Genomic DNA, 25413 nt, shown 5'->3' on the forward strand with positions numbered 1-25413 from the left:
TGTGGTGCAATCATGCTTCTGACTGCAGTGTGAAAATAGACCAAGAGAAATAAAACTAAAAGTAGCTGAATTTCCACTCACTTTTTTGAAACCATTGCTAATCATGCCACTTGGCGTGACTACACCAAAAGAGAGAGCAGCATAGATCCTAGGGAAACAGCTCTGGGGGATGCTGAACCCAGCTCCCCTGGAAAACAGAATTAAATCTCACTTCATATATCCCACCTTTTAAGAAAGTCTTTTTTTGACCAAGACATAGGAAACCACATGGCACTGCCATTTTTCCTGGCACCAGAGGCTGTGTCTGACACTACAGCTGTGTCTGGAAACTGAATTCATTTGCTGCCTCCTCAAAACTTACAGAGCAGCCACCGTTCACCATAACACATCATCCTAACAAGCTGCAAGGCAGAGATACTCCACATTTGAACCAGCTGGTGGCAGTCAGTGAATAACATCTAGGTAGCCAGAACACCCTTCATCATGAACCTGGTATGTTTAACAGCTAATTAAATCTGTGTAGGAATTAGGCTTTACATTGTATAGTTTTGTGGTAACAAAACCTGAGCTTCCTAAGATTACATTGACCAGCTCCTTATCTCTGATGCTGAGATGTTTATCAGCACCATATGTTACGAGCTCCTGCTATGTTTCCCAGTGACCTTTCTGGGATTTAGTCAGCCCGCGTGTCAGGGGTTGAGGAGCTGAGGACATATATTATGACACAGAATGCAACACTCAGCCAGGCAGAATGAAAATCCAGGGCTGAGGTCCAAAGAAAAGGTCTTTGTTGGTTAACTTCTGTCCCTAATAAATTTGTCAATTAGGAAGAACAAACGTTAGCTTTGTTTTCCTTGCCCTTGCTGTTGCTTTGTGAGGTCCCATACTGCGAGGTAATACAGGGTGTGTACTCAAGTATCAGCGATGAGGGGAAACCTCAGATGATTCACGGTTTGGGAACGTTTCACATAAAAATAGCAAATTCCAGCTTTGTATCTGGAGGCTATCCATGCTGCCCAACTATGATTTCCAGCCTTAGAACCATCAAGAAGAGATGCAATTAGCAGGAAATTTTTGTCCCCAATTTCAACAGCTCTATGATTGTAGTGTTTTTTAGTCACACATTGCTTTTAGAATTAATGAGCACTCCATCCCAAAAGTCCCCAGTCATGGTGCTTGGGGATGATCACATCAGAAGAAGACACGGAGGATCATCGTAACACTTTCAGTTGAATGTTTTTGTGCTTGTGTGAAACACAGTTGCTTGTGACTGGAGATGCATTAATAAGAAAAGCTGAGGCAAGGACTGGATTTTTCATGCAAAGAATAAGATACATTTTACAGTTCTTTTGCAGGGAGAAGGGCCTAGCTACCATTCTCGAATGCCCCTGCATTTTTCAGATGGGCTGTGTTTACATTGATAAGAGCTGACATGAGCCATCTTCAAGCTCGGAAATTGCCTATTTCAGGCAAGGCTCTGCTTAATTCCCCACTTCCAAACCCACCAGCAATTCCAGTTCATTCTGGCAGTTCTTCTGGACAAGAGGAGTCAACCCCATCACTGCTTCTCCCCACTCCTACCCAGCTGCTCACAGTGATATGTTTAGATCCCTAATTTCACAAGTGTCCCTTCTCTTTGCAGTTCATTGGGCTCAAATCCAGGCTGGAATCTCCCATTCATTTCACAGAATCACAGAATCATCTTGGTTGGAAAGGACCTTTAAGATCATCTAGTCCAACATGAACCTAAGGCTACCAAGTCAACCATTAAACAATATCCCTAAGCATCACATATACTTGTCTTTTAAATACCTCCAGGGGTGGTGACTCAACCACTTCCCTGGACAGCCTGTTCCAATGCTTGATAACCCTTTCTGTGAAGAAATTTTTCCTAATATCCAATCTAAACCTCCCCTGGTGCAACTTGAGGCCGCTTCCTCTTGTCCTATTGCTTGTTACCTGGCAGAAGAGACCAACACCCACCTTGCTACAATCTCCTTTCAGGTAGATGTAGACAGCAATAAGGTCTCCCCTGAGCCTCCTTTTCTCCAGACTAAACAACCCCAGTTGCCTCAGCCACTCCTCATAAGACTTGTTCTCTAGACCCTTCACCAGCTTCATTGCCCTTCTTTGAACTCTCTCCAGCACCTCAATGTCCTTCTTGTAGTAAGGGGCTCAAAACTGAACACAGTATTCAAGGTGGGGCCTCACCAGTGCCGAGTACAGGGGGACAATCACTTCCCTGGTCCTGCTGGCCACAATATTTCTGATACATGCCAGGATGTTGTTGGCCTTCTTGGCCACCTGGGCACACTGCTGCCTCATATTCAGCCAGCCATCGATCAACACCCCCAGGTCCTTTTCCCAGGCAGCTTTCCAGCCACTCTTCCCCAAGCCTAGAGCATTGCATGGGGTTGTTGTGCCCCAAGTGCAGGACCTGACACTCAGTCTTGTTGAACTTGGTGTTGTCTGTAAACTTACTGAGGGTGCACTTGATCCCCTTGTCCAGATCATTGATGAAGATATTGGACAGAACTGAGCCCTGGGGAACACCACTTGTGACCAACCGCCAAGTAGATTTAACTCCATTCACCACAACTCTTTGGGCCCAGCCATCCACCCATTTTTTTACGCAGAAAAGCGTATGCCCATCCAAGCCATGAGCAGACAGTTTCTGCAGGAGAATGCTGTGGGAGACTGTGTCAAAGGCTTTACTAAAGTCCAGGTATAAAACATCCACAGCCTTTCCCTCATCCAGTAAGCTGGGCATCTTGTCATAGCAGGATATCAGGTTAGTCAAGCAGGACCTGCCTTTCATAAACCTGTGTTGACTGGGCCTGATAGCCTAGTTGTCCTGTATGTGCCCCATGATTTCATGGATAAGGATGCTGATCCAGATGCTAACATTTTGCTGCATGGCTGCAGAACGGAGATAAAGCCAGGATTGGTTTGTGAGGCATTTGCAAATCTGTGCACTATATGCCTGTCATTTCATTGGAAATGTCCGTTTTGGAATTTAAAGCATCTACCCAGACAGATGTGGCCTGACTGGTGTTTAGCTGAACGTGCTCTATTCAGAATACAATAAAAAGTCCAGGTGTTTTAAAGGATGTAACGGCCATGATCTAAGAAAAGAATTCTGTTACTGGATGCCAAATATACGAACACATTTATAGAAGCTTTGCTTGCTCCTGAAACTGAATATAGTTTTTGTTGGTTTTGTTTGTTTGTTTTTTTAAAATAAGCTAATTTCCTTTCCTAAAGCAGGTGTGTGCTAGTGCCCACACTTTGCAGGCATATTTAAAATTATTGGGACCCACAAGAGAGTTTCATTGGCTGATAAAGATTATGAATGAGAACTCATTAGCTGAAATGGCTATATTGCAACTTCATCAGTCTGCATTACGGTGGATGACTGTTTTAGAGGTACTACAAACACACAGGGAAGCATCTGACTACATGTATGTGGCACATATCTGTGTTACTCCAAGCTGGAGAGGAACCAAAACTATAAAATTTAAATGTCTAAGTTGAACATCGCAAAACTTGGGGAGCTCCAGATCCAGGGCAGATGGACGTCAATGACAGACCTCCATCTCTACCTCTCTGCCAGGACTCCCCAGCATGTGGCTAAGCAGGGTACCCATCAAGCTTCTGACAGTGTCAGTATTTTATGTCCATTGTATAATAATACATAGAAGAACACTTTCATTAAAGATATTGAAGAATATTGGGGGCGGGGGGGTATGTTAACGAATGTAGAATTGTCTGTTGAGCATACTCTACTGGCTGGACCCTTGCCTGGGAAGAAAGATAAATGTCAAACATATACATGAAAATACAAGTACTTCCTAGAAGTCCTCACAGCAGATCTAGGAAGGCTCTCCCTTATTTTTCTACCTGACCTCCCAGCTCCCACTTTTCTGGCTGTAAAATGCTTTAGATTCAGGGAGAGAAATGGAGAAACATTTGAAGCTTGTCATCCCACAGCCTTGTAGTTGGGGCATGCACATAGTGTGTAGAAGGTATTAGTCCCATATTCAGCCTGAGAAGAGGTTAGCAATGAGATCTCCCATGTCCTAGACAAGTGCTCTCACTATGCAGTAGCCTACAAAGGTCTCATTTCAAACTGCAATGAAGAAAAGTAGAATTAAAGTCTGCAGTTTGTGGTTTAACTTCCCTTGCACTTTTTTTAGCATAGGCTGTTATGATTCTTTGAGTCCTGATACCCCAACGGTGGCTAGCCTTGCACGGAGAATGAAGGCCTACGCAGTGCAGGAGAGAAAGTCAAAAAGTGGACAACAGAGTGAAAAGGTGGGAGCTTTAAGTACAGATTTAAAATAAAGGAAGATGTTGCTACACAAGAGCAGGGACAACATTTCAGCTGTAAGAAGTGAGATGGAAGAAACACAAGCGGGAAAAGATGAATAAGGCTTTAAGGGAAACTGCTACTCCCCAGGCAAAAGCCACAATACAATTAGATCAACCATTCCCTAACAGAACATAATAAACTCTTTCAGAGGAGATTCAGTCTGTACAAGCAGTCTATTTCTTTGACCCTTTCTCTAAAGGCACTTATTGCCAACTGCTAAAAATCACCGCAGTTTCTTTACTATAGCTGCCCACAGAAATGTTCATAGACCTATACAATGGTATAAATAACTAGATTCATTAAATGGCACTTGAAATACGTAGCACTTGATTAACTTCCCTGTCAATAGACAGGATATAAGAAAAGACATGCAAGAAAAGCAAACAGATCTACTTGTAGCCCCCATCTCTAAATTTCCAGTCCCTTTTAATAACGTGAAAAGTTTTAGCTATTAAAAATTTTGTGACCCCTGTAATGCTACAGAACACCGATACAAAATGTGAACAGTACAATATCCATTATATAATATATATATTTATATTTTAATATATTACATTTATTTCTACATAAAGAGGCTATAAATACTGTATATGCCTTATATTCATAGTTCCCAGCATTTGACATTATAGTAAGTACAAACAAAAAAAAAACCCTTATAAAAATACAAAAAAGAACTCAGTAGAAATAGCTTTACATTTTAAAATCTTGTAGCCTGTATTGTGTCTATCAACAGAGCTCTGGGACTACAAGAGCACAGGTAAGAAGTTGTCCAACAATTAGTCACAATCTCACCACTCAGAGGAGATCAGAGCTGCCATGAAACCAGTCACAGATTCCCAAGACTACATAAACCAAGGTCTCTGATGGTCCAAACACACTTGGAGTTTGCAAAGTGAAGGAGTGAGACCTACATCTGAGGGAGGGGGGGATGAGATGAGAAGGTAAGGTGCCCTTAGGATGCCCCACCAGGACTAAAGGGCTCCCTACAGTCCTAAGATAGATTACATTGCCCTTTCTACCTGTTGTAGAGGATGCCCCAGTGGTGATTCAAAGCCAGGGGCATTTTCTGCAGCCATTTCAGGCTAGCTCAGAAGCAGGTAGGTGCCTGGCATGGGCCAAGGGTGCCAGGGAGGACAGGGGGCAGAGCCACCTCGAGGCCACCCCCAGAGGAGATGCATGCCCCCGGCACCCGTGTCCTGTCACTTGGCTCAGTACTCTGCCTCCTCCCTACTAACCAACCTCACCGGGAAAGTCTTCCAAGAAAATGCAGCTCATGAGGTCTAGTACAGCAAGCTTTTTTCTCTGCCAAGGACTGAGACCATCGCCCCCACCTATATTTAGCTCAGCCTATGTTTAGTCTCAGGCTGTCAGTGAGTGCGAGAGCCTTGAGCTGGAGGTTCCTTTTTTTGTTTGTGGAGGTGCAAGCAACGGATAACTCTGAGAAATAAGAAGCCAGTGCCGTGCTGTTTCCTTCCTGGAGTCCAGCCACAAGGGGAAAAACAACAACAACAAAAAAAAGAGCAGGGCTGTGCCGTTATTTCGTACAACTAGAAACAGTTAAGCTGAATGCCGTGCCACTGCCTGCATCGGGCAGATGCTCGGCATGTCACTGGCATCCCAAAGGCCACCACACTGCCTCTGCCATCAGGTTGGCACAGCACCCACACATCGCAGCCAGGGCTTTGTGCCCTCAGCCGCCAGCATCTCTCGAGGAAAGCGTCCCGCAGCCTGGCACGGCGCGGTTTTGCTGACAGATGCTTCTGCATCCTCTTCACAAAAAATAAACGTCTTTTCTTAGTCTCATGGACACGGTGTTTCTATACATCAAACCTGAATACCATCAGTCCAGGCAAGGAAGGCACATCCCAGGGACCTGTAGCCGCTGGCTTCGCCCTAGAGCGGCGGGGAGGCGAGCGGCGCGGAGGCGAGCGGCGCGGTGCCGTCGCAGGAGAGCCCGTGAGCACGGCAGAGCGGCGGCAAAGCCTCCCGGGCACACAAGAGTTCAGTCTCCTCGCTGGAGTAGACAGTGGTGTCCATGTCGTCCGAGTGGTACCCCGACTGGTACCCACTCGTCTGGTTGGAGGCTTCGGACATGACAGACTCATTACTCTTGCTGGGCACCAGCATGCTGTGAAAAACAAGCAGAAGCGGGACTGAGAGAGCTCTGGAGACTGTCTTCTGGAGGGCAGGTGGGCGATTCCTGCTGGCAGCTGCTTTCCATTATGGCAGCAACCAAAGCAAAATGGTGCACTCAGCAAAACTGGCTTCAAGCCTTTTTAAACATGCATTTGATTATAAGGAGAGACCTTTATATACGCCCTAATTTCACTAACGCATGAAAAGATATTTAATTTTATGACGATACAAGGAGTTAGACTGCGACCGCAGATGAAATGGAGAGAAAACTTTGAGAGGCTTCACACATTTCAGCTGTGGTGCAGTTGTAACTGCAGTATACCTTTGCACTGAGGTTGTCCTGGAGAAAATAACTCCTGAGCAGCTCTCAGAGAGCATACGTGAGATTTCAGCTCCATGAACGCCACTGTGCTTCCTGTGAACTGCACAATGAAACCCCTGTACAATGCTCTGAAAATACACCCAGGTACATCCTGAAACCTCAAGAGTCAGCTTTAGAAAAAAAGAAAGAAAAAAAAAGAAAAAATAAAAGAGCTCTTTGTCATTGCAGACAGGCCCTCACAAATACGCTCCATTGTGTGCACTGGCTCAGTTCCTTCAAGGGGTGGTTGATGCTTTTGCAGCTGATAAATACAAGTCCTTTCTGTGGTGCTGGCTGACGCTTCCAACAGCTGCATTACCTCTCCTCTCCTGGTACCAAATGCACAGTGCACAATTTTCCTTTGTGTTTTTAAAAATACAGCAAGAAAAGATTTTGTCTTCTAAAAAATTTTACAAACCAATCAGTCTTCTGACACACTGCAAGCAAAAGGTCATGTTCAATCCTATGTGCAGCCTGAGCCTTACCTAAAGGGTATTTTCACTTGTTTATCACTCTCTTCCAATGTCTTCAGTTCTTCAGATGCAAGAACCATCCCACTATCTGTCTGGTTTTCCTGCAAAGGTGTTAGAAATGCATTAAATGGAAAGGGATAAAAAAAGACATCAACAGAAGGAAAAGACAAACAAACAACAGGCAAACTCACCTCCTGAACAACTTTTACAGTGGTTACCAATGGAACATCTTCAAATGTTTTCACACTCACAGGGCGGCTTTTTCTTTTGCTACCTTGTCGGTACTGACTGAAAAGAAAACAAAACAAGTTTTGTGTCCACTATCCACAACTTGGCCGCAAACAGCACAATGATATCAGAATCCTTTCACCTCTCTACAGAGAAGTAAATCCTTTTGTCAAAACATATTATGCAAACCTCAAAATATCCATTTATTGAAAAGGATGAACAGCCTAGAAAGTGGTATGTTTCTGACCTTCTGCTCCTGACAACCTTGATCTCTGAGCAAATTCTAAGAAATGGCTTTGAGAAAACAGCTCCTTTCCTCAGTTACACTGGAGGGCTTCACTTCCTGCAAGCTTCACTTAGAAGTATAATAAACAGAGGAGCCTGGAGCACAGACACGTATCTCTTCCTTTGGACTGCACTTCTGAGACCCCTGGCTGGACCTAGGACAACAACAGCAGACTCAGCAGACTGCTGCCCTTAAACCATAGGGATCAGGACAGGGAGTGCTACATCTCTCTTGAAGGCTCTTCTCCAAAAGAAGCCCTCTGGTCAGGATGACATCCATAAAAAATATTGCAGAAAAAAAATAAAATTTACTTTCATGGAGATACTAATACAGCAAACAAAACAGCTACCCGCAGCTTTCTGACTAAGTCGATATGGAATAAAATGGATGTTGTCCCAGTTAAACAGGACAAATTTATGTTCCTAACAGCTAATGAAGAAAAAGCCATGGAGTTAGAAGAGAAGCTTCCATCCACCTGAAGCACAAAGCTAGAGGCAATTAAGAGCATCATTCCTCCCATTTCCCAGCTTTGAGACTAGCTATGCTGAGTTCTCCCTATCTCTGACAGATATTTATTTAAACTGGTGGGGATTTTACAAGTTCCCTGTGTAGCCTGCTCAGGTGTTCAATCACACTTCAGAATTTTTTTCAAAATTAAACCCAAGTATTTTAGGCAAATAAAATTTGTCCCATTGCTGGGGACACAGAACATCCTCTTTCGAGCAACTTTTTGTATACTAAAAGCTGTTACTATGTTCGCTCTCCATTTTCTCCTCCTAGACTTAACAAAACCAGTTCTTTCAAGATCTCTGTACTGTCCATGTCTTCTGTTCCCTTTATTCTCCCATGGTATCTAATCCACTTCCTATCCAACCCTGCCAGGACCAAAAGCATCAATGGACAATCCAGTCCACTTACCCTCCTGGACTATCTGACCTTGAATGATAAGTTCATTCCACAACTTGCCGCCTTAGTCTGAAAGCTCCCCATGTGCTTGCATTTAATTGTCCACACAGGCACAGAACTGCATGGCCAAGACTACAGTTACCGGGGTGGTGAGGACTAGGAATCCCAGCCTCTTGATCTGAACAACCTCCCAGGTATGGAAGTCCCGCTTCTGCTCAGCCCAGACAAGAGTCAGCCTATGTTTTCCACATGGGCTACAATGAATGAGATTCTCCTGGTTAAGCCAAGCTACTGTGCAAACAGGACCAGAAATAGTGTGCAGGCAGAGAGAGGCCACATGTGGAGTCTGACTCCTGACCGGTGGTGGTGAGGGCTCAGCTGATGTCCTGACAGTATTTCCTGACACATGTTTGCATTTTGTAATAGATTGTCCCATAAAAAAGGGCCAAAAATGTCCTACAGAAAATCAAAATCCATCTTCCCTGCTATCCACCAAACCAACTATTCTCTCAAAAAAAAAGGGAAACTTGGATTTGTTTGACTTGATTTTTTCTTGAGAAATTCATGCTGGCCATTTTTAGTTACTTCATTTTCCTGCAGGCATTTACCATTATTTATCTGATCGTTTATTCCAAGATCATTCCTAGGATTCATGTTAACCTGACTTCAGGGTTACTCCTTTCCTGTTTTTTCTAAAAACAGGCATTATCTTTATACTTTCTTAAATCTTCTTTACCTTACCTGACTGTTCTTAATGACAACCTTTCAAGGTTCAGAAATTGCATATCTGTTTCCTAAGCCAAACATGGCAGATGTTAGGAGGTCCTGCTGATTTTAATTTACCTCAGCCATCTGAATATTCTTTAATACTCTCTGTGTTTTCCCTGTGCTTCCTTCTCCAGCTTTGATTTAGAGATTGTATTTATCAGCCTTTCCTCATAATTAGTACTTTTGTGAAGATTGAAAAAGACATTACTGAACAGATCACTCTCTTCCACTACATGTATAGCAAGATCCATGCCTACAAAATCATTTTCAGCCACCAGAACAGAAGAATAAAGCCCTAAAACATGTCTGAAGCTCCCTACTTTGCCTCTCCTAGCATGGTTTCCATAAGTGCTTTCTCACAAACCCTGTCACACTGTAAGACAAGAGAAAAGAGCTTCAAAGTCCCTTTAAAAAGTTGATGGAGAGGTTTTACTTCTGTTCATAACAGGAAGTGGGGACCACGAAAAGCCATATAGGAAGTATTAGAAGTGGAAAATAGATGTGATGTTTTCAGTGTTAAATCATGCTTTTGTGTCTTTTAAATACTTATATTTTGGACTGCCCCACTACTAAAACATGAGCTTGAGAGTTCAGCTCTAGGACTATAAGTTCAACTGAAGTGCGAAATGCACTGTGTCTACCTACTCTTGTGGTTTTTTAGAATAAGAATACCAAATCTTGAAACGATAGCAAAAAAACCCGCCACCCACTCACTAGCATTTGGGGAGTAAGAAACTAGTTTTCGCCTACACAAACTCTACAGATTCCTTCTTATCCCTGTGGAGGAGGTTAAATATGGACCAGGCAGCTGAAGCCTCTTCCTTTCATTTTCCCTGCCCCCAGCATGAACAAAACCTGCCCAGAGGCCCCAGTAGGATGTCCACCATATAAAATACCTAATTCCTGCTGTGTTGTCATAATGGAATTTAGGATCACAGACTTCCTCTTCCTCCCTACAGGAAGCAGGTGAAGTTGGAAGAGAGAGACCCGAATCCTCTTCCATATTCAGCGACACTGACAAAGGAAGGACAACGTAGTCTTTACCATCCTGTAGAATGCAGTGAAAAAATACAAAAATTAAACAGGCTACAGAGATACACAGACATAAACAGCTACACACACGTATGTGGAGAATGCATCAGTCTAACAGTGCTACCTTGGTTGTTTGATTATTAAACTCTGAACATTATACCACCTTTGCAGGAGCAGCTACATTAAAAGAAGGAAACTTAATAAGAACAACTGCCAAGTAGTTTTAGATAAAAAAAATGAGATTGTTATATGACATACTGTAACATAATGTATAAATGGAACTTTTTCTTGATGTCTTTGAAATAAAAAAATGTAGTTTTTAGTAATGTTGGAATCGCAATGAGGCAAACAACATGAACCTGAGGAAAAAAATAACCTTAAACTGAAACTGAGACTGAATTAGACTACAGCGTATTAATCAGAAAGACTAAATTAAGAAGTAAATGAAAAAAAGAATGAAATGGAGATAGCAGAAAAAGAAATTTTCTATCAATACTTTGGCATCTCATTTGATGTGAATAACAAGGATACCATTTTTTAAAATTTCTTCCACTTGTTTACATTTCTGCGCTAAAGAGAAAAAATGGATTATGCATCCTTCAGTACTGAATACCTATTTATAGTCCGATAAGAAATCCTTCAGTAGATTCCACCTTTTCTCTATTTTTTTTGCATCTATCCCTTTTGGATTACAGTATGAGACATGCAAAATTAGCCATAAGTTATCAGACAGTAAATCATGTTTGTCTTTTATAGTTGCAGTAACCACAGTTCATGACAAGAGGGTCTAAATCATTAGCAATCCAACCATATTAGGGGTATGGGCAAATATACACAAAGTATGTTCTGAACATAAAGGGAAACACTTCTTTACTGTGAGGGTGACTGAGCACCGGCATGGGTTGCCCAGAGAAGTTGTGGAGTCTCCATCCTGGGAGATACTCAGAAACTGTCTGGACATGGTTGTGTACAACCGGCTCTACGTGGCCCTGCTTGAGCAGGGGGATTGGACCAGATGACCTCCAGAGGCCCCTTCCAACCTCAGCCAGTCTGTGATTCCGTGATACATAAGATTCAAGCTGCTCTTTAGGGAAGTGAAGAAATGCTATCCTTTCTGTGTTTTGGTATGCACAGAAGACACGATAGTTTGGAAGGGCAGGTAATTCCCATCATTACCAGTAGGTCAGAAAGGGAGAACTCATCTAATAGGAGAGCATGTGGTCAAATCCAGCCTCCTTTATCCAGAGTGCCCACATCTATTGCCCTGGCCTTGTCCACTTCTGTGGTACATGAAGAGGGAGCCACAAGATGAAGAATCTGGGGGGGGGGAGGCCCATGTACCCCACCTGTACACAGTGGGCTCTCTTACCACAATGCCTGCACACAGGACACGTCTTAATACCCTTATCTGCATGGAGCTGCTGACAGGCAGCAAAATGCCTGTATCCTCGCTTTCCAGCATTGCAGCCCACATCCTCGCATATGCTAAGATATCCATCTTATTGGCACAGGAAGATCAACAGGAGCTACCTGCCGAAATGCCTCTGCAGTATGCAGAGAAACCATCAGCAGAGCAGGGAATTGAGCCTGTGCCAACAACTCCCCAGCAAGACAGCTAAGTAACCACAGCGGTGGTGTCATGGGAAGCCCTTGCTGGCAGGGCAAGGTGGCTTTTGGTTACCAGAACAGACCTCTGTGATCTTTCCGCCCCCCACCCAATCCATTCCTCTCTGCAAGTTGCTCCGACTGCCGGTCAGTAACAGGAGCGGTGGAAGAAGCCCAGGCTCCCTGATGGCTCCAGTGGACAGTACCTGACTATGGGATTTTGCGGTGGCTGGCAGGACAGGAGGGGTTCACCTAGTGGCTTTAGCAACCAGACAATACATTTCATGTACCTGATGGACGTTGGCTTGCAGTAAATTCCCCAGGTGCTCCACCAGCTCCGAAAAAGTCGGTCTCTGCTTAGGATCTCCGTGCCAGCAATCCAGCATTGTTTGGTACCTAGAAGGACAAAGCCCATTAAAATATCAGCATAAAGAAAACAGCACCTATTGCTTGCTCCAGCACCTGCTATTATTGTGGGGTAAACGCGGGCAGCTGGAAGGACAGTTTCTCACATTTCTGGTGTTGTATAGTCTGGCGCTCTCATTCTTGTTCCTTCTTTCAGTCTTCTGCAAAATTCCTCATCAATTTTCACTCCAGGGTATGGTGATGCACCTAAAATGAGAGTAACAGTAATTCTAATGTATTAGACTCTTAAATTCTGGGATTAATTTTCAAACAAATAATTCACTATGGCCTGAGTTAATAAGGTAATTCAGTATATTTGGATGTGCAAACAATTTATATTTATGATGGCAACAGCAACTGATTGAGTAAATGAGGCACATAATCACACACTGAACTTGTATGATGAAGCATTTCAAGTCCATGTTCATACATTTGCATTTTTAAGGAAATTTGAGTATTTTATTTTGACGGAGAAAACCAGGAAATTTTCAAGAAGTAAAAAAAAATGCTAAAGAGCATCCAAGAACACTTTGTTTTCTTCAGACTCTGTTGTTTAAAATTTAAAATGGCTCAGTAAAATTAAAGTGACTCACCTAATGAAAATATTTCCCACAGCAGAACTCCAAAGGACCATACATCACTCTGAATGGTATATACTCTATCAAAAATGGTTTCTGGTGCCATCCATTTAAGGGGTAGTCTGGCCTGAAAGCATTTCCATAAACAAAAAGGTATCACAGTTTAGCAAAGCACTAAGTTTCCACAAACCCTTTTAAGGTGAAAAAAAAGGGTCCTGACTTCATATTAATTCTCTCACAAATCTGAAACTTACATCTCCTTTCCTGACGTAATCTGGGTCTTTGTAGATGTCTCGAGCCAAGCCAAAATCACAGATTTTGACCACGTTATTGTCTGACAAGAGGATATTACGAGCAGCCAGGTCCCTGTGGATGCACTGCGAAGAGAAGTAAACAACTTCATATGCTGCCTGTCGTCACAGCTCCGTCCACAGGGCTGATCTCTTTCACATATGTGCTCTCCTACCCTCAAAGGCCAGATAATTCTTACAACCTTTTAAGAAAAAGAAACCTCAGCATCAACAGTTACTGATTTTAAGTGCTTTTTTGATGGTCACAACTGATCTGGCTCAGGGAGACTTGTGTTCCCAAGTCCAAACATACATCTGTTTATCCACTATGCAGAAGGGCCTTTGAAGTTAGCTAATTAATTATCTTAAGAAGCTGACACAAAACAGGTTCAGATCTGATTACCTTTAGATTTACTTAGGTTCGCTCAAATCTGTGTACTCCACTCTCTCTCTGAAAACATACCACTCTAAAACGCAGATTTGATTCCAACAGAAACTAATCTTGACTACAGACAGAAAAGTCCATGCCTTTACCTATGCAGAACGACAGCATAGCCAACAACCCAAAGACTTCAAAATTCAAGCCTCAATGGCTTAAAGCAAAAAAGCCAGGCTCTAAAAGTGGCTGCAGATTTGCTTCTAGTATGGCCTAGAAATACAGATCCTGCAAAGATATCCTTTTACATATACACACAAACCAGGATATATAAAATGTAGACAAATGTATGTTTTTAGAAAATACTCTGAAGTCTGCTCTTGAACGCCTACCCTTCACTCTAGAGCAGTATTATATTCCCTCCTTCTATTTCCTTTTCCCATTTCTAAGTACTTTTTGTTTCTATACAATTGTAGGCAATTCCTTGCTCTTGCTGGAATTTACATCCTTTGAAACAGGTACTATATGTATTTAGGATTAAACCACAGAAAAGCACTTCTAGAAGGCCAAAACACAGGCGAGGTGCTATTGACTGCCAGGGTGTCTTTGGCAAGAGACTCTCCAAGGATTCATCCATGAAGTTTCATAGGTGAGCATTGTCTCTTCTCACACTGCCCTTCCAATCCCACTGCACAAGTTGTAGGCAACCTCCTCAGAGCAAACTCCTTTACTCTAGTTTAGCTCCGGTTACCAGAGATTTGTCCCTAATTCCTTTAATCGTCCTCATAAGTCAGCTCCCCTCCTCCAACTACTTAATCATTCTTCTATGAATTGGTGACCCATAAACCTTATACAGATCACTAATATTTGTGTCGATAAATGCATGGGCCGTTTCACTCTGCAGTATTAATGATACAGGTATGTCTTAGGGCAAAAAGAAAATGTTGCAGATGACTGCTAGTCCAAAGATGAACATGCTGTTTCCTTCTATAGACCTACAGCACTATTTCCTACAGTCAAATAAATAACATGCCACTCTTCCTGAGAAGTTCCTTACTTTGCGTGAAGCCAAGAACTCCATTCCCCTCGCCACCTGGAAGCTATAACAGATGAGATCCTCCATGGTCAAAGGGTTCTTGCAAAGGTCTTCAGGACCAGCTGCAAAGAATCAGACAACAGTCAAACATGCCCTTTGTCACTGATTTCACCCATAACTGCTTCTTAAGTAAAAGTCCATCTTAACCTTATGCCACATTGAACTGGAAGAGCAAATTGAGCCCTTTTTGGCTGTATAATTACCACTAACAACCCATTTTACACCAAACTAGTCATGTGTAAAATAAACTTTGAGAAAACGGGTTATACCCCAGGCCTCCTTGCTTATTTCTAGAGTTCCCACCAGTGGAAAGATTTGCGAAACAATTCCAAAAGAAAAACAACCAAAACGTAGCTCACAAGTTCCTAGGACAGGAAAGGTTTGCTGTGGTTTCAGCAGATGAATTTGGAAACAGATGAGAGTGAGGCCCTACCTAGTCCTTACGAGGGAAGAATACGCCATGGGGAGAAAGACTTGAATTTGGCAAAAAGCCCTGTTTATTTAGGGTAGAAGAAGCCTAACCTCATCCTCTAGTGACCTGGAGGAATAATGTACTCAAGTATCCAACAAAAACACCTAGGCATTTAGTTCCTGCTGAAATAAACAACTCAATGACTTTGCTCAGCTCTTGATTTTAAGAAGACATCTACCAAGAACTACTACACTGGTGGCTAAAACCCTCACCTCAAGGCCTGCTTTAGGTCTACATACTTCTTACAACATCCCAGCTCAGAGAGTCAGATGTTACACCAGAGAGGTCTGAAAAGGACCAAAATGGTGTGGAAATGCATCAAGTGCATGCCTGACATTACCTATTAGAATTGCACTGAAACCACAGGATCCTCCTCCTTGTTAACATACTAATGTTTTTCTTTGCATTAAATGATTTGTAGTGGAAGTCGAGGTACAGGCAGTTGAGCTACGGCCTCCCTCCTGACCAGTCTGATCCCACCACTTGCTGAAATCAGTGGTCTCTGAAACACGTTGGCAGCACTGAGCACTTTGTGCTGTCTCTGCCAAAGGAGAACATGGCAAATGCATCAGTGAAACTGCTGCAAAGCATATGTATATCCAGGGGAGGCTTTGAATGAGTGGATAATTCAGGTTTCCTGTTCCTGACAGAACACCTGTGCAGAGCGAAGGCAAATCAACCTCTCTGCTAATAAGCAGTGAAGCAGATGGCATTTCATGATATTTAACTTCCGGGTAAACACGGAGGAAATTCAGTTAGCATCCTGGCACATCCCTCTCTGCGCTGCCTTCGGAGTTTCTGCTCTACGATTTTCCCTGGAGACACTGGGATGTTAAACAGATGGATCTCCAAAAGGCAGGGCACTAAAAATGCACCCTTTTCAGACAGGACATGGGATTGGGCTGAGGGGTTTGGGATGCTGAACTAGATGATCCATAGCTCGGGAACTTTGGTTATCCAGGAAATACCCCGCATACAGTTTTGAGAGAGCTTTGGAAATCACACTGTCCCCAATGTCCCTCACCAGCCCCCACCAATGACAGCTGTTCCAACACCAGGAGAAGACATATCTTACCGTCCTCCTCTTCCACATCACTCAGGGACCGCTCCTCCACAAAGCCAGAGCTTGCTGAGCTCTGGCTGCTTGTGATGCTGTCCAAACGTCGCTTCAGGTCCACGGAGACATCACCAACATAGTTCTCCTTGCCCTGCCGAAACCGGGCACTTTTGGTCTAGAAATGTGAGGGGAGCGTGGGAGAAATCAGAAGCAGAAAGGATGCTAGAAGCTTCCTCAGAAGCGGCAATGATGCTCCCCACGGTCTGTGCCACAGGCACCACTGAAGGCAGGGAGGGCAGCCCAGCACTCTCATGACCAGCCACTCAGCTCTAAGCCAGCTCTGGTTGGGGCACCAGGCTGGTACAGTGACAGAACCAGCAAACCCCAGCCCATGGCCACATGGGCTCACCAGCTCGAGCACCCTCTGCCACTCCACAGCATGGCTTTAGTCTGCTCCCACGTCCTCCCAGCTGCCCCCCATCAACATATCCACATGCTTGGGAATAAATGCATGCTGACGAGCTGGCCGCCTTAGCCCCCTGGTGCCCACCACTTGTGAAGCACGTGTGGATGCTGCCAAACTCCCTCTCGTACTCTTGAGCCTCTCTGTACTGCTACGGCTTTACCTCCCACTGCTGCAAAGACCCTTCTGCTAAACCTCTACCTTGGCCAAAACCTTAACAGCCCTCAAAATCTGATTTATTTCCTTCTTCCCCTAAGCCACTGAATCCCTCTAGGGAGGATGCCAGCCCCGCAGGCTTCCTCCACCATGTTTCCATTTTCTCCTGCTTCGGTTTGGTGACTTTTCTCCCCTGGCAGGGCTGTTTTTTTCTGTTGCCGATTCCCATCCCCACCACTTGTGTAAGCAAGGGTCAGCACCCTTGTGAAACCCTGCCTCTTCCTTCAAGGCCTCTCAGATATTTTTTTATCCTTTTTACCTCACAAGAGGATGCAGTGAGTTGCCTTTGCCAACATAAAATAGTAAACAATGACTCCAAGGATAAAGAAAAATAACCCCCTGGAGAACTGACAAGCAGTTTGAAGAAGCTCTTATCTAAACACGGCAGCTGCAGGAAGACTGAAGTTCAGGTCTACCAGCGCAGCAGAGCACAGCCCAGGGATCTCACTCCCGGCTGTGGGTAAAAAAGGTAGGGTCCCGAGGTAGGGTCCCAGTGCTGTTCAATATCTTTATAGATGATCTAGACGTAGGGATTGAGTGCACCCTCAGCAAATTTGCAGATGACACCAAGCTGGGTGGGAGTGTCGATCTGCTGGAGGGTAGGAAGGCCCTACAGAGGGATCTGGACAGGTTAGATAGATGGGCCGAGACCAACGGCATGAGGTTCAACAAGAACAAGTGCCGGGTCTTACACTTTGGCCACAACAACCCCATGCAGCGCTACAGGCTGGGGGAAGAGTGGTTAGAAAGCGGCCCAGCGGAAAGAGACCTGGGGGTGCTGATCGACAGCCGGCTAAACATGAGCCAGCAGTGTGCCCAGGTGGCCAAGAAGGCCAATGGCATCCTGGCCTCTATTAGGAACAGTGTAGCCAGCCGGTCTACGGAAGTGATCGTCCCTCTGTACTCGGCACTGGTGAGGCCGCACCTTGAGTACTGTGTCCATTTCTGGGCCCCACACTTCAAGAAAGATGTTGAGGTGTTGGAGCGAGTCCAGAGGAGGGCGACCAAGCTGGTGAAGGGTCTGGAGGGTATGACCTACGAGGAACGGCTGAGGGAGCTGGGGTTGTTTAGCCTGGAGAAGAGGAGGCTCCGAGGTGACCTTATTGCCGTCTACAACTACCTGAAGGGAGGTTGTAGTGAAGTGGGAGTTGGCCTCTTCTCCTGGGCAACTAGCGATAGGACAAGAGGACACAGCCTCAAGCTTCGCCAGGGGAGGTTCAGGATGGACATTAGGAAGAATTTCTTTTCAGAAAGGGTTATTAGACGTTGGAATGGACTGCCCAGGGAGGTGGTGGAGTCACCATCTCTGGATGTGTTTAAGAAAAGACTGGACATGGCACTTAGTGCCATGGTCTAGTTGACAGGGTGGTGTCAGGGCAATGGTTGGACTCGATGATCCCTGAGGTCTCTTCCAACCTGGTTGATTCTGTGATTCTGTGATTCTGTGATTCTGTGATGCTCAGTGTTGAGCACCCACAGCCATGCTCTTCATCCAGCAATCTGACCCTCGGAGGGGATAGATCCTCCCAACCCTCTCCAGAAATCAGACTCTCTCACAGAGGCAACCAGAAATGAGTTTGAAAATGTCAATCTCCGTCCCCACTCCCCTTTCAAACCAGGGTGCAAAGAGGGGCTGTTGTGATGGGAACTCACCTTTGCAAAGGGCTTGGGAGGTGAAAAGCTGAACGTAAACTCATGAGATACATCACTTATACAAAATGATTAACAGCAAAAAAAAAAGGATAACCTGGTTCAGTGATGAGCCAAGGGGATAGCAGAAAGGATAATCACGTGATAGAAGATACCTACGGATATCTGATGGATATATACACTAAGCAGGGAGTGCAGTTATTTAAGGTGGTCTGGAGCTTAACTAAGAAAGGAAAAAATTCAGGCTGATAATCAGAAAAAACTTCCTGACAGATACGGCCAAGTGTAGAACAATCTGCCAAGGGAAATAGTGGAAGCCCAGTTCCTTTGCACATTTTAAGCTAACAATAACAAAAGAGCTACATTGCAGGGGCCAGGGGAAAGACTAGATGACCTCTGATGTCTTTGCCATCTCTCATTCCCATGAGAAGTCCTAGTTATTCAGCGTCCCCAAGAATTGCCACTACAGTCGGCACTAGAAACAGAAACATCGCGTGTGGAAAAAAAACACCATATCAAACATTATGCTGTTAACCTTGACTCCTTACCTTGTACGGGACAAATTCACTCCTCTTGCTCCGTAGGTAAGCCGACAGATTTCCAAACTTGCAATATTCCACGATCACCATGAGTGGGCCTGTATAACACATAAAGCAATTCCTTAGAAAGACCATTTATATCCCACATTATCTCACAGCATAATTTGTAGCTAGAAATACATACATTTCAAACAGCATTCTAGTACCCAGAGGTTTTTAAAAATACCAGTAATTAAAAAAAAATCTAATCAAAGCAGGGAAATTATTCCTTTTCTACTGTAAAAGGAAGGAAAAGAAAGCACATACTTTTGAGAATCACAGGCCTAATTTTATGTGGAAAAATGTAAGGTGCTGTCCTTATACTTAAGGTGCCGATAACTGTCTGTGCTAATTGATATTGTAAGGATGCAACATACGTATGTGAATGAACTTCAGTGCGATTAACCACTCATCTGCAATAAAGTACACACACGATTATCCAAGCATTTTTGGGCAGGCAGTTTAAGTCCTAAAAACTTAAAACAGGAATCTCAGTTTCAGACATAAATGCCTTAATATACACTCCAAATGTGGTATTTCATGCTCAAATTGGTTCATATAGGCATATGCTACAATGATAAATTTCCATCCTACGTTCCAGATACTGGCTATGTTATTTTATTATGGAATAAACAAGGAAAGAAATATTTATGGATTATGTTTCCTTCAACTACTGCACTTCTGTCATGGAACTTTACAAATTAAATTCTGATCCCACAGTAAGCCAACAAGTCAGCTTCCCTGAAAAATTATTACTGAGTTACTTTACACTGAATTTCTTCCAAATTAGCGTGCAGTGCTGGATTTGTTAAATGAAACATCTGTCCCCAATTATAAAGCAAAATAGGTTCATCCACCCAGAGCTGGACTCCAAAGAGCAATCTCCCCTCCTACACACACACAGAGGCACCCACAGCCCATCCAAAGCCAGGGAGGGAAGTCACAGCTTGCAACTGCACTGCAGCCGGTGACAAGAATAAGACCAACTTGTTAAATCTGGTACTAGACTCAGACCCAAAGTCTGTTACACATGGATTGTCCGCTATAAAAGTGGATCTGAGGTATAGAAAAGCAGTGACAGAACAACTAAGGGGTGAAGCTGGATGTAGAACTCAGGGCTTATGAGCCCTTATTCCACCTCTGGACCTGCTCACTCTTGTCAGGATTTCTTATTAAAAAAGAAGACAATTTCTCAGACCTTAATTTTGAAACTAAATTTTCTATGCAGCAGAAATGGCAGAAATAGGGTTTCCATTAGCACCTTTCCACCCACTGAGAAGTCACTCACCTCCTGGCTTTGTGCAGGCTCCAAGTAAATTGACAACATTGAGATGATGGCCAATATGAATGAGGATCTTCAGCTCTGACATAAGTGCTCTGTGCTCACTATGGGTTGCACCCTCTGCAAAGGTAAAACAACACAGATCAGGAGCATCACAGACAGAAAGATTTTCCCCTCCTCTGTGTTCCCTTCTGCTATTTTTCCAGCCCATCTACTGAGAAGTCTTGTTGGTTGATAGCCTGGATCAGCTATGCTGCAGGACACTGATGACGGCTAGGCACATGCATCACACAGTTGGTTTTGCTCTGCTTTTAAACATTTTCCAAAGTTTGCCAAGGGCTGTGCATCAGAACAGGGACACAAACAATCCAGATTAGCAAACATCTTTTTTCCTACAGACCTTTTGAGCAGTTTGTATTCTGCCGTTGGACCCTCCCGGCCAAGAAGAGCTAGAAACATTGTCCCGTAGCCTTTGCTGGGGTCCACGCTGAGGGTCCAATTGGGTCTGGACTGGGGGACATAGGGCCAGGGCCAAACATGCTTGCCCATGCAGCCTCATGATGCGGCTGATGTCCTCATCCCGTATGGATAGAAGGGAAAGAGGAAAGAGCTGAAGCAGTGGAGAGAGAAGGGCAGAAGAGGCAGCTCTCTGCAGGCTGCCTGAGCACTAAGAAGCTGGAGGGATGGGGCTTTCTTATTTTTATTGTCATTACTGCACACTCATCCCATCCTCCAGTACACCACAGGGTGGGATACAGCCCCTGGCTACTGGCAGCCTCATTTTGCTGCCCCAGCTATGTCCTCTTCAGAAACAGTATGTCTGGGAACCACAGCTTTCAAATTTCCTGTGGTGAATGCAAGGCAACTATAATATGATTTAAAGTGAGGAGAAAGCTGTTCAAAACTATTACTCATTTTGGAGCGTGCCTAAGCCATTGTCTGAGACTTGCAGAAAGGCTGCATAACGCCAAAATGGACACGTGCAAATTGCTTGCAGGAGAAAGTTTATATTCTGAGCCTGAGTAGATCTATAAAGCAATGGCTAAGAAATCATAGTAGCATTGCTCCAATTATCAATGAGGTAAAGGCATGTACTTTCCCTAATCATTGCTTCATGACACCAACTGCTAAGCTAAACTTGTATACATCATTGGTACAAACATTTTGATTATTTTCTATCTATTGATTATAGGATTGGCAATTATCCCTATATTGTGTATTCAAGGTGAAGTTTTAGTCATCATTTTTACCTTTAAGCATTTTGACTGCCACTGTTTTGCAGGTAGCAGTTTTGTCGATCCCAAACGCGTCTGCTTCTATGACCTGGCCAAAAGCTCCACGCCCAAGAGGTTTACCTTGAAGTGAAAAGACGAACAGACTCTGATTAGTTGCCTGGCACAGTGGGCAAAAGATGCAGAATAATCAGCAAATGTAAACTGAATTTATATATCAGAAATTAACAGAGGGCTGATAATGGAGAGAGGATGCATTATATCCTATGGAACCAGAGAACCCACACAGGGGTCCTGCATCAGGGCAAGCCAGGACCTGAAATGCCCCCCAGCACAGGGATGGCTGCAGTATCACCGAAGAGCTTGTGCAGTGAAGACGCACCTAGCTTTAGCCGGTCTCTGGGAAACTCCCACTTGCTGGCATCATATGGGAGCCGTTCACAGTGCTCATCTATAGGGACTTCATCTGGATCCATGATGATTGACAAGTAACCAGTCTTCATGTCCCCTCCGTTGGCCTGGAAAAGGGTATTAGTTGTAGTTGCACAGTTTTTTTGCTGGCGACGTGCAGGCAAAGTGCCATTTTCTTACTTTGTAGTGTTTCACTAGTTCCCAGAAATGCCAGGCTACTGTTTTCCTACACCATGTCATCGTGAGTGTCATCATTGTTAATTGCTTGCACTTTATTTTTAATAAACAAAACCAGCTGAAACATTTTTTTCTCTTGTGAGGGCCTGTTCAATTAAAAACAAATTTGTGTGCCCCCAGTTCCAGGCAAGAATGTTACAGCATGGAGAGAAAAAATGTGCCTGTTGATTTAAGAACAATGGAAAGAAACAACACAAAAGGCCTCAAGTCAGCTCTCATTTGTCATGCAAGACCAGTGCTGATAGGACAGTACGAGAATTTTTTCATTACCCGCTTAACGGTCCGGAGGATGATTACAAGAAGCAACCAGAAGAACATGGCAATCACTGCAGTGCCAACGAGGATAATGAGCTCCAGATTTGTTTTCTCTTCAGCGCCTGGGAAGAAATAAATGAATATCTGAGTGATTGTTGGAAGCATACTGGTTTTGTTCATTCACTAAAGTAGAGAATGGGGGTCCTTGTTCTGAAGGTTCATTTTAAAAGTTCAACATGGAGCAAGGAAACAAAAGCAAAGCAAAAAGCTTGGATTTTTATGTTGGAATATTACGCTTAGTTTCATGCTGTTTTACACACCACCCAATTTCTTAGCATCAGGTTTGTTACAAGGACAGTATCTGGACCTTTGGCAAATATAAAAAAGTAAAATCTCACATTTTAAAAAGAAATCATTGTTTTAGAATACTCAAAATAAATGACTCTTTCTCCAGAAACCAAAAAAACCCGATCATATAGTAAATAAAGTGCTGTGACAATGACCCAGAGAACAATCTCTCTCTTGTCTCTTTACATGCTTCGGCTGGGGCATGAAAAAACACGTATCTACAAGAACAAATGAAAATTAAGGTCTTATTTACAATGTCCCTTTTCCAGTAAAATAGTCTCCAGCAGATACCACTTGAACATGTATTAATGTGCAGGAGCAGCTCTCTTCTTCAGCTCCCGTTCACCACATCATGCTCCTGTATTTCATCCTTTGCGCCATACAGATTTTCCCACACAGTAGCACACTCCATTGCATGACCCCAATGAGCTACAATATAAATTTCTTGAAGTGAAACAGTATGTCCTACACAGATTTCCAACTTTTACAGGCATGCCCCAGCCATATTTACCACATCAGCTGAAACTACATTGATGTCAGCTGCAGATAATTTCCACTCCATGTAAACATATTGCCCAACTTCTTAATATCCTAATGAGTTCTATAAGAATAACAGGATACTGCTTTAATTACCTTAACAGAACAGATAGGACAATCACCCTGACTTATAAGACAGAGGTTTGTGAAGGATTCAGTGATTAAATTTTGCAAATGTATTAGTATCAAGGGCAAGGAACTTTTAGTTCAAGGCATCTCATTGCAACCCTTGGTGGAAAGTCCATCATGATTCCAGCTACTCAGACTGCAGACTAACCTCTTGTTAGGATTTGTTGTTTATCATTGTGAATTGCATTTCAATATGCCACAATAGGACTGGAACAAGTGAGAGATGGGTGTCACAAACACTGCTTTCAGAGCTTGGTGGACTAAGACTGGGGTCCCCTAACCCAAAACTGCTACCTGTTCCTATCACTGAAATGGGACAGCAATCACAATAGACTGCACGGAGTCTTCACTCTGTTTTTCTTAGATGCTGTGACAGCAAAGACATAGTTTAAAAAGTTACAACTGTTAAAAAACATAGTATGACAATTACGTTGCCAAGACAACAGAGATGCCTCAGGATATCTGCAGGTTTAGCTAGGCTCTGTTGTGTAGGTTTGCATGTAGTATAGACCGGCAGAGTGTTCTTTGCAACCACAAGATAGATTCAGCTTTTGTTGAAAAGCACTAAACCACATTGTGGACAAGAAACCATCAGCCTCAACAGCTGGGATTACGACGGCTATGACAGCACGCAATTTGAGCTTCACAGAAATGGTCAGGACCTTTCACAAATCTTATGGTGTATTTTCAGATCTCCAATCAGGATAGCCGGTAGGTTTTCCTCTTAGTGATTATAAAGATTTCACACGCAATCTGGGAAGAAGCTAACACTAACCTTCCACTGAAAAAAAAGCCACTGCTTTTCTGCATCCAAGGACGTTGCAGGCAAGGCAGGTGTATAGCCCTCCATCTTCTTTCCTCACTCGACGTATGGTTAGTGTTTTGTTTCCATCTTTCAAAACAATACCTGGAGAAAATCATGATTCTTAGTTCTGCTATTTTTATGCCACTTTGTGTTAAAAATTCAAAATGAAACTTTCCATGATGAAAATCAGCAGCAAATCCCATGAAAGAAAGCCCTTAAGTGATAGCATATTCATAGCAAAGGAGCAATCCTCACCTGAATCTTCAACAAGGGTTTCGTTATTTTTAAACCACATGATGTTGGGAGGAGGAATGCCATTTGCTGTGCATGACACTTCTATGGTTTCACCAATGTTTGTTGTTTGATTTTCCAGATTTCCTACGAGTGTGGGTGCCATGGGCTCTGTTGGTTCGAAAATACAGCAAAATTACTGACCATTAAAGAAAACATCCATTTTTGCAGTAACAGCACTTAATGACACTTTACATGCTTGGCCTAGTAACAAAGTCTCAAATCCTTTTATAACCCAAACAGACACAGCATTCATGTTGAGATCATAGTTAAACTTCAATATGACATGAAAAAATCATAATAGTCAAGAAAATTTTAACAGTATTGATGTAACTTGCTTTAGATGGTTTAATTTGTAACTGCTCAGGCTGCTGAGGGAAGAAGGAATAGGTAAGAAATTGCTTCCTTTACATTTCTATTTCCAGGGTCATTATGAGAAGTCTGATACTGCTGGTCTATCAAACATCCATTCAGGACAGCCCATGAACATGCATAGGTATTTTCCTGAATCTGCCTAATCAGCCTAGACATCTATGTC

General features: G+C 43.5%; 1 protein-coding gene across 1 annotated transcript in view; it reads right to left on the reverse strand.

The window, feature by feature from the left end:
- Positions 1–4888: 4888 nt before the first annotated feature.
- KDR (kinase insert domain receptor) overlaps positions 4889–25413 on the reverse strand; it is a 32417-nt gene continuing 11892 nt past the window's right edge. Inside the window, exons 14-30 of the mRNA XM_068402792.1 lie at positions 24840–24986; positions 24555–24686; positions 22781–22887; positions 22245–22380; positions 21881–21985; positions 20637–20750; positions 19319–19407; positions 16460–16616; positions 14874–14974; positions 13405–13527; positions 13166–13277; positions 12680–12779; positions 12458–12563; positions 10427–10578; positions 7534–7630; positions 7355–7443; positions 4889–6500 (exon numbers count right to left, since the gene is read on the reverse strand). Of these exons, the coding sequence (XP_068258893.1) occupies positions 6266–6500; positions 7355–7443; positions 7534–7630; positions 10427–10578; positions 12458–12563; positions 12680–12779; positions 13166–13277; positions 13405–13527; positions 14874–14974; positions 16460–16616; positions 19319–19407; positions 20637–20750; positions 21881–21985; positions 22245–22380; positions 22781–22887; positions 24555–24686; positions 24840–24986 (2102 nt within the window). The 3' untranslated portion in view covers positions 4889–6265. The remainder of the gene's footprint in view (positions 6501–7354; positions 7444–7533; positions 7631–10426; positions 10579–12457; positions 12564–12679; positions 12780–13165; positions 13278–13404; positions 13528–14873; positions 14975–16459; positions 16617–19318; positions 19408–20636; positions 20751–21880; positions 21986–22244; positions 22381–22780; positions 22888–24554; positions 24687–24839; positions 24987–25413) is intronic.

Source organism: Nyctibius grandis, chromosome 6, assembly GCF_013368605.1.
Source record: "Nyctibius grandis isolate bNycGra1 chromosome 6, bNycGra1.pri, whole genome shotgun sequence".
Taxonomy (NCBI): Eukaryota; Metazoa; Chordata; class Aves; order Nyctibiiformes; family Nyctibiidae; genus Nyctibius; species Nyctibius grandis.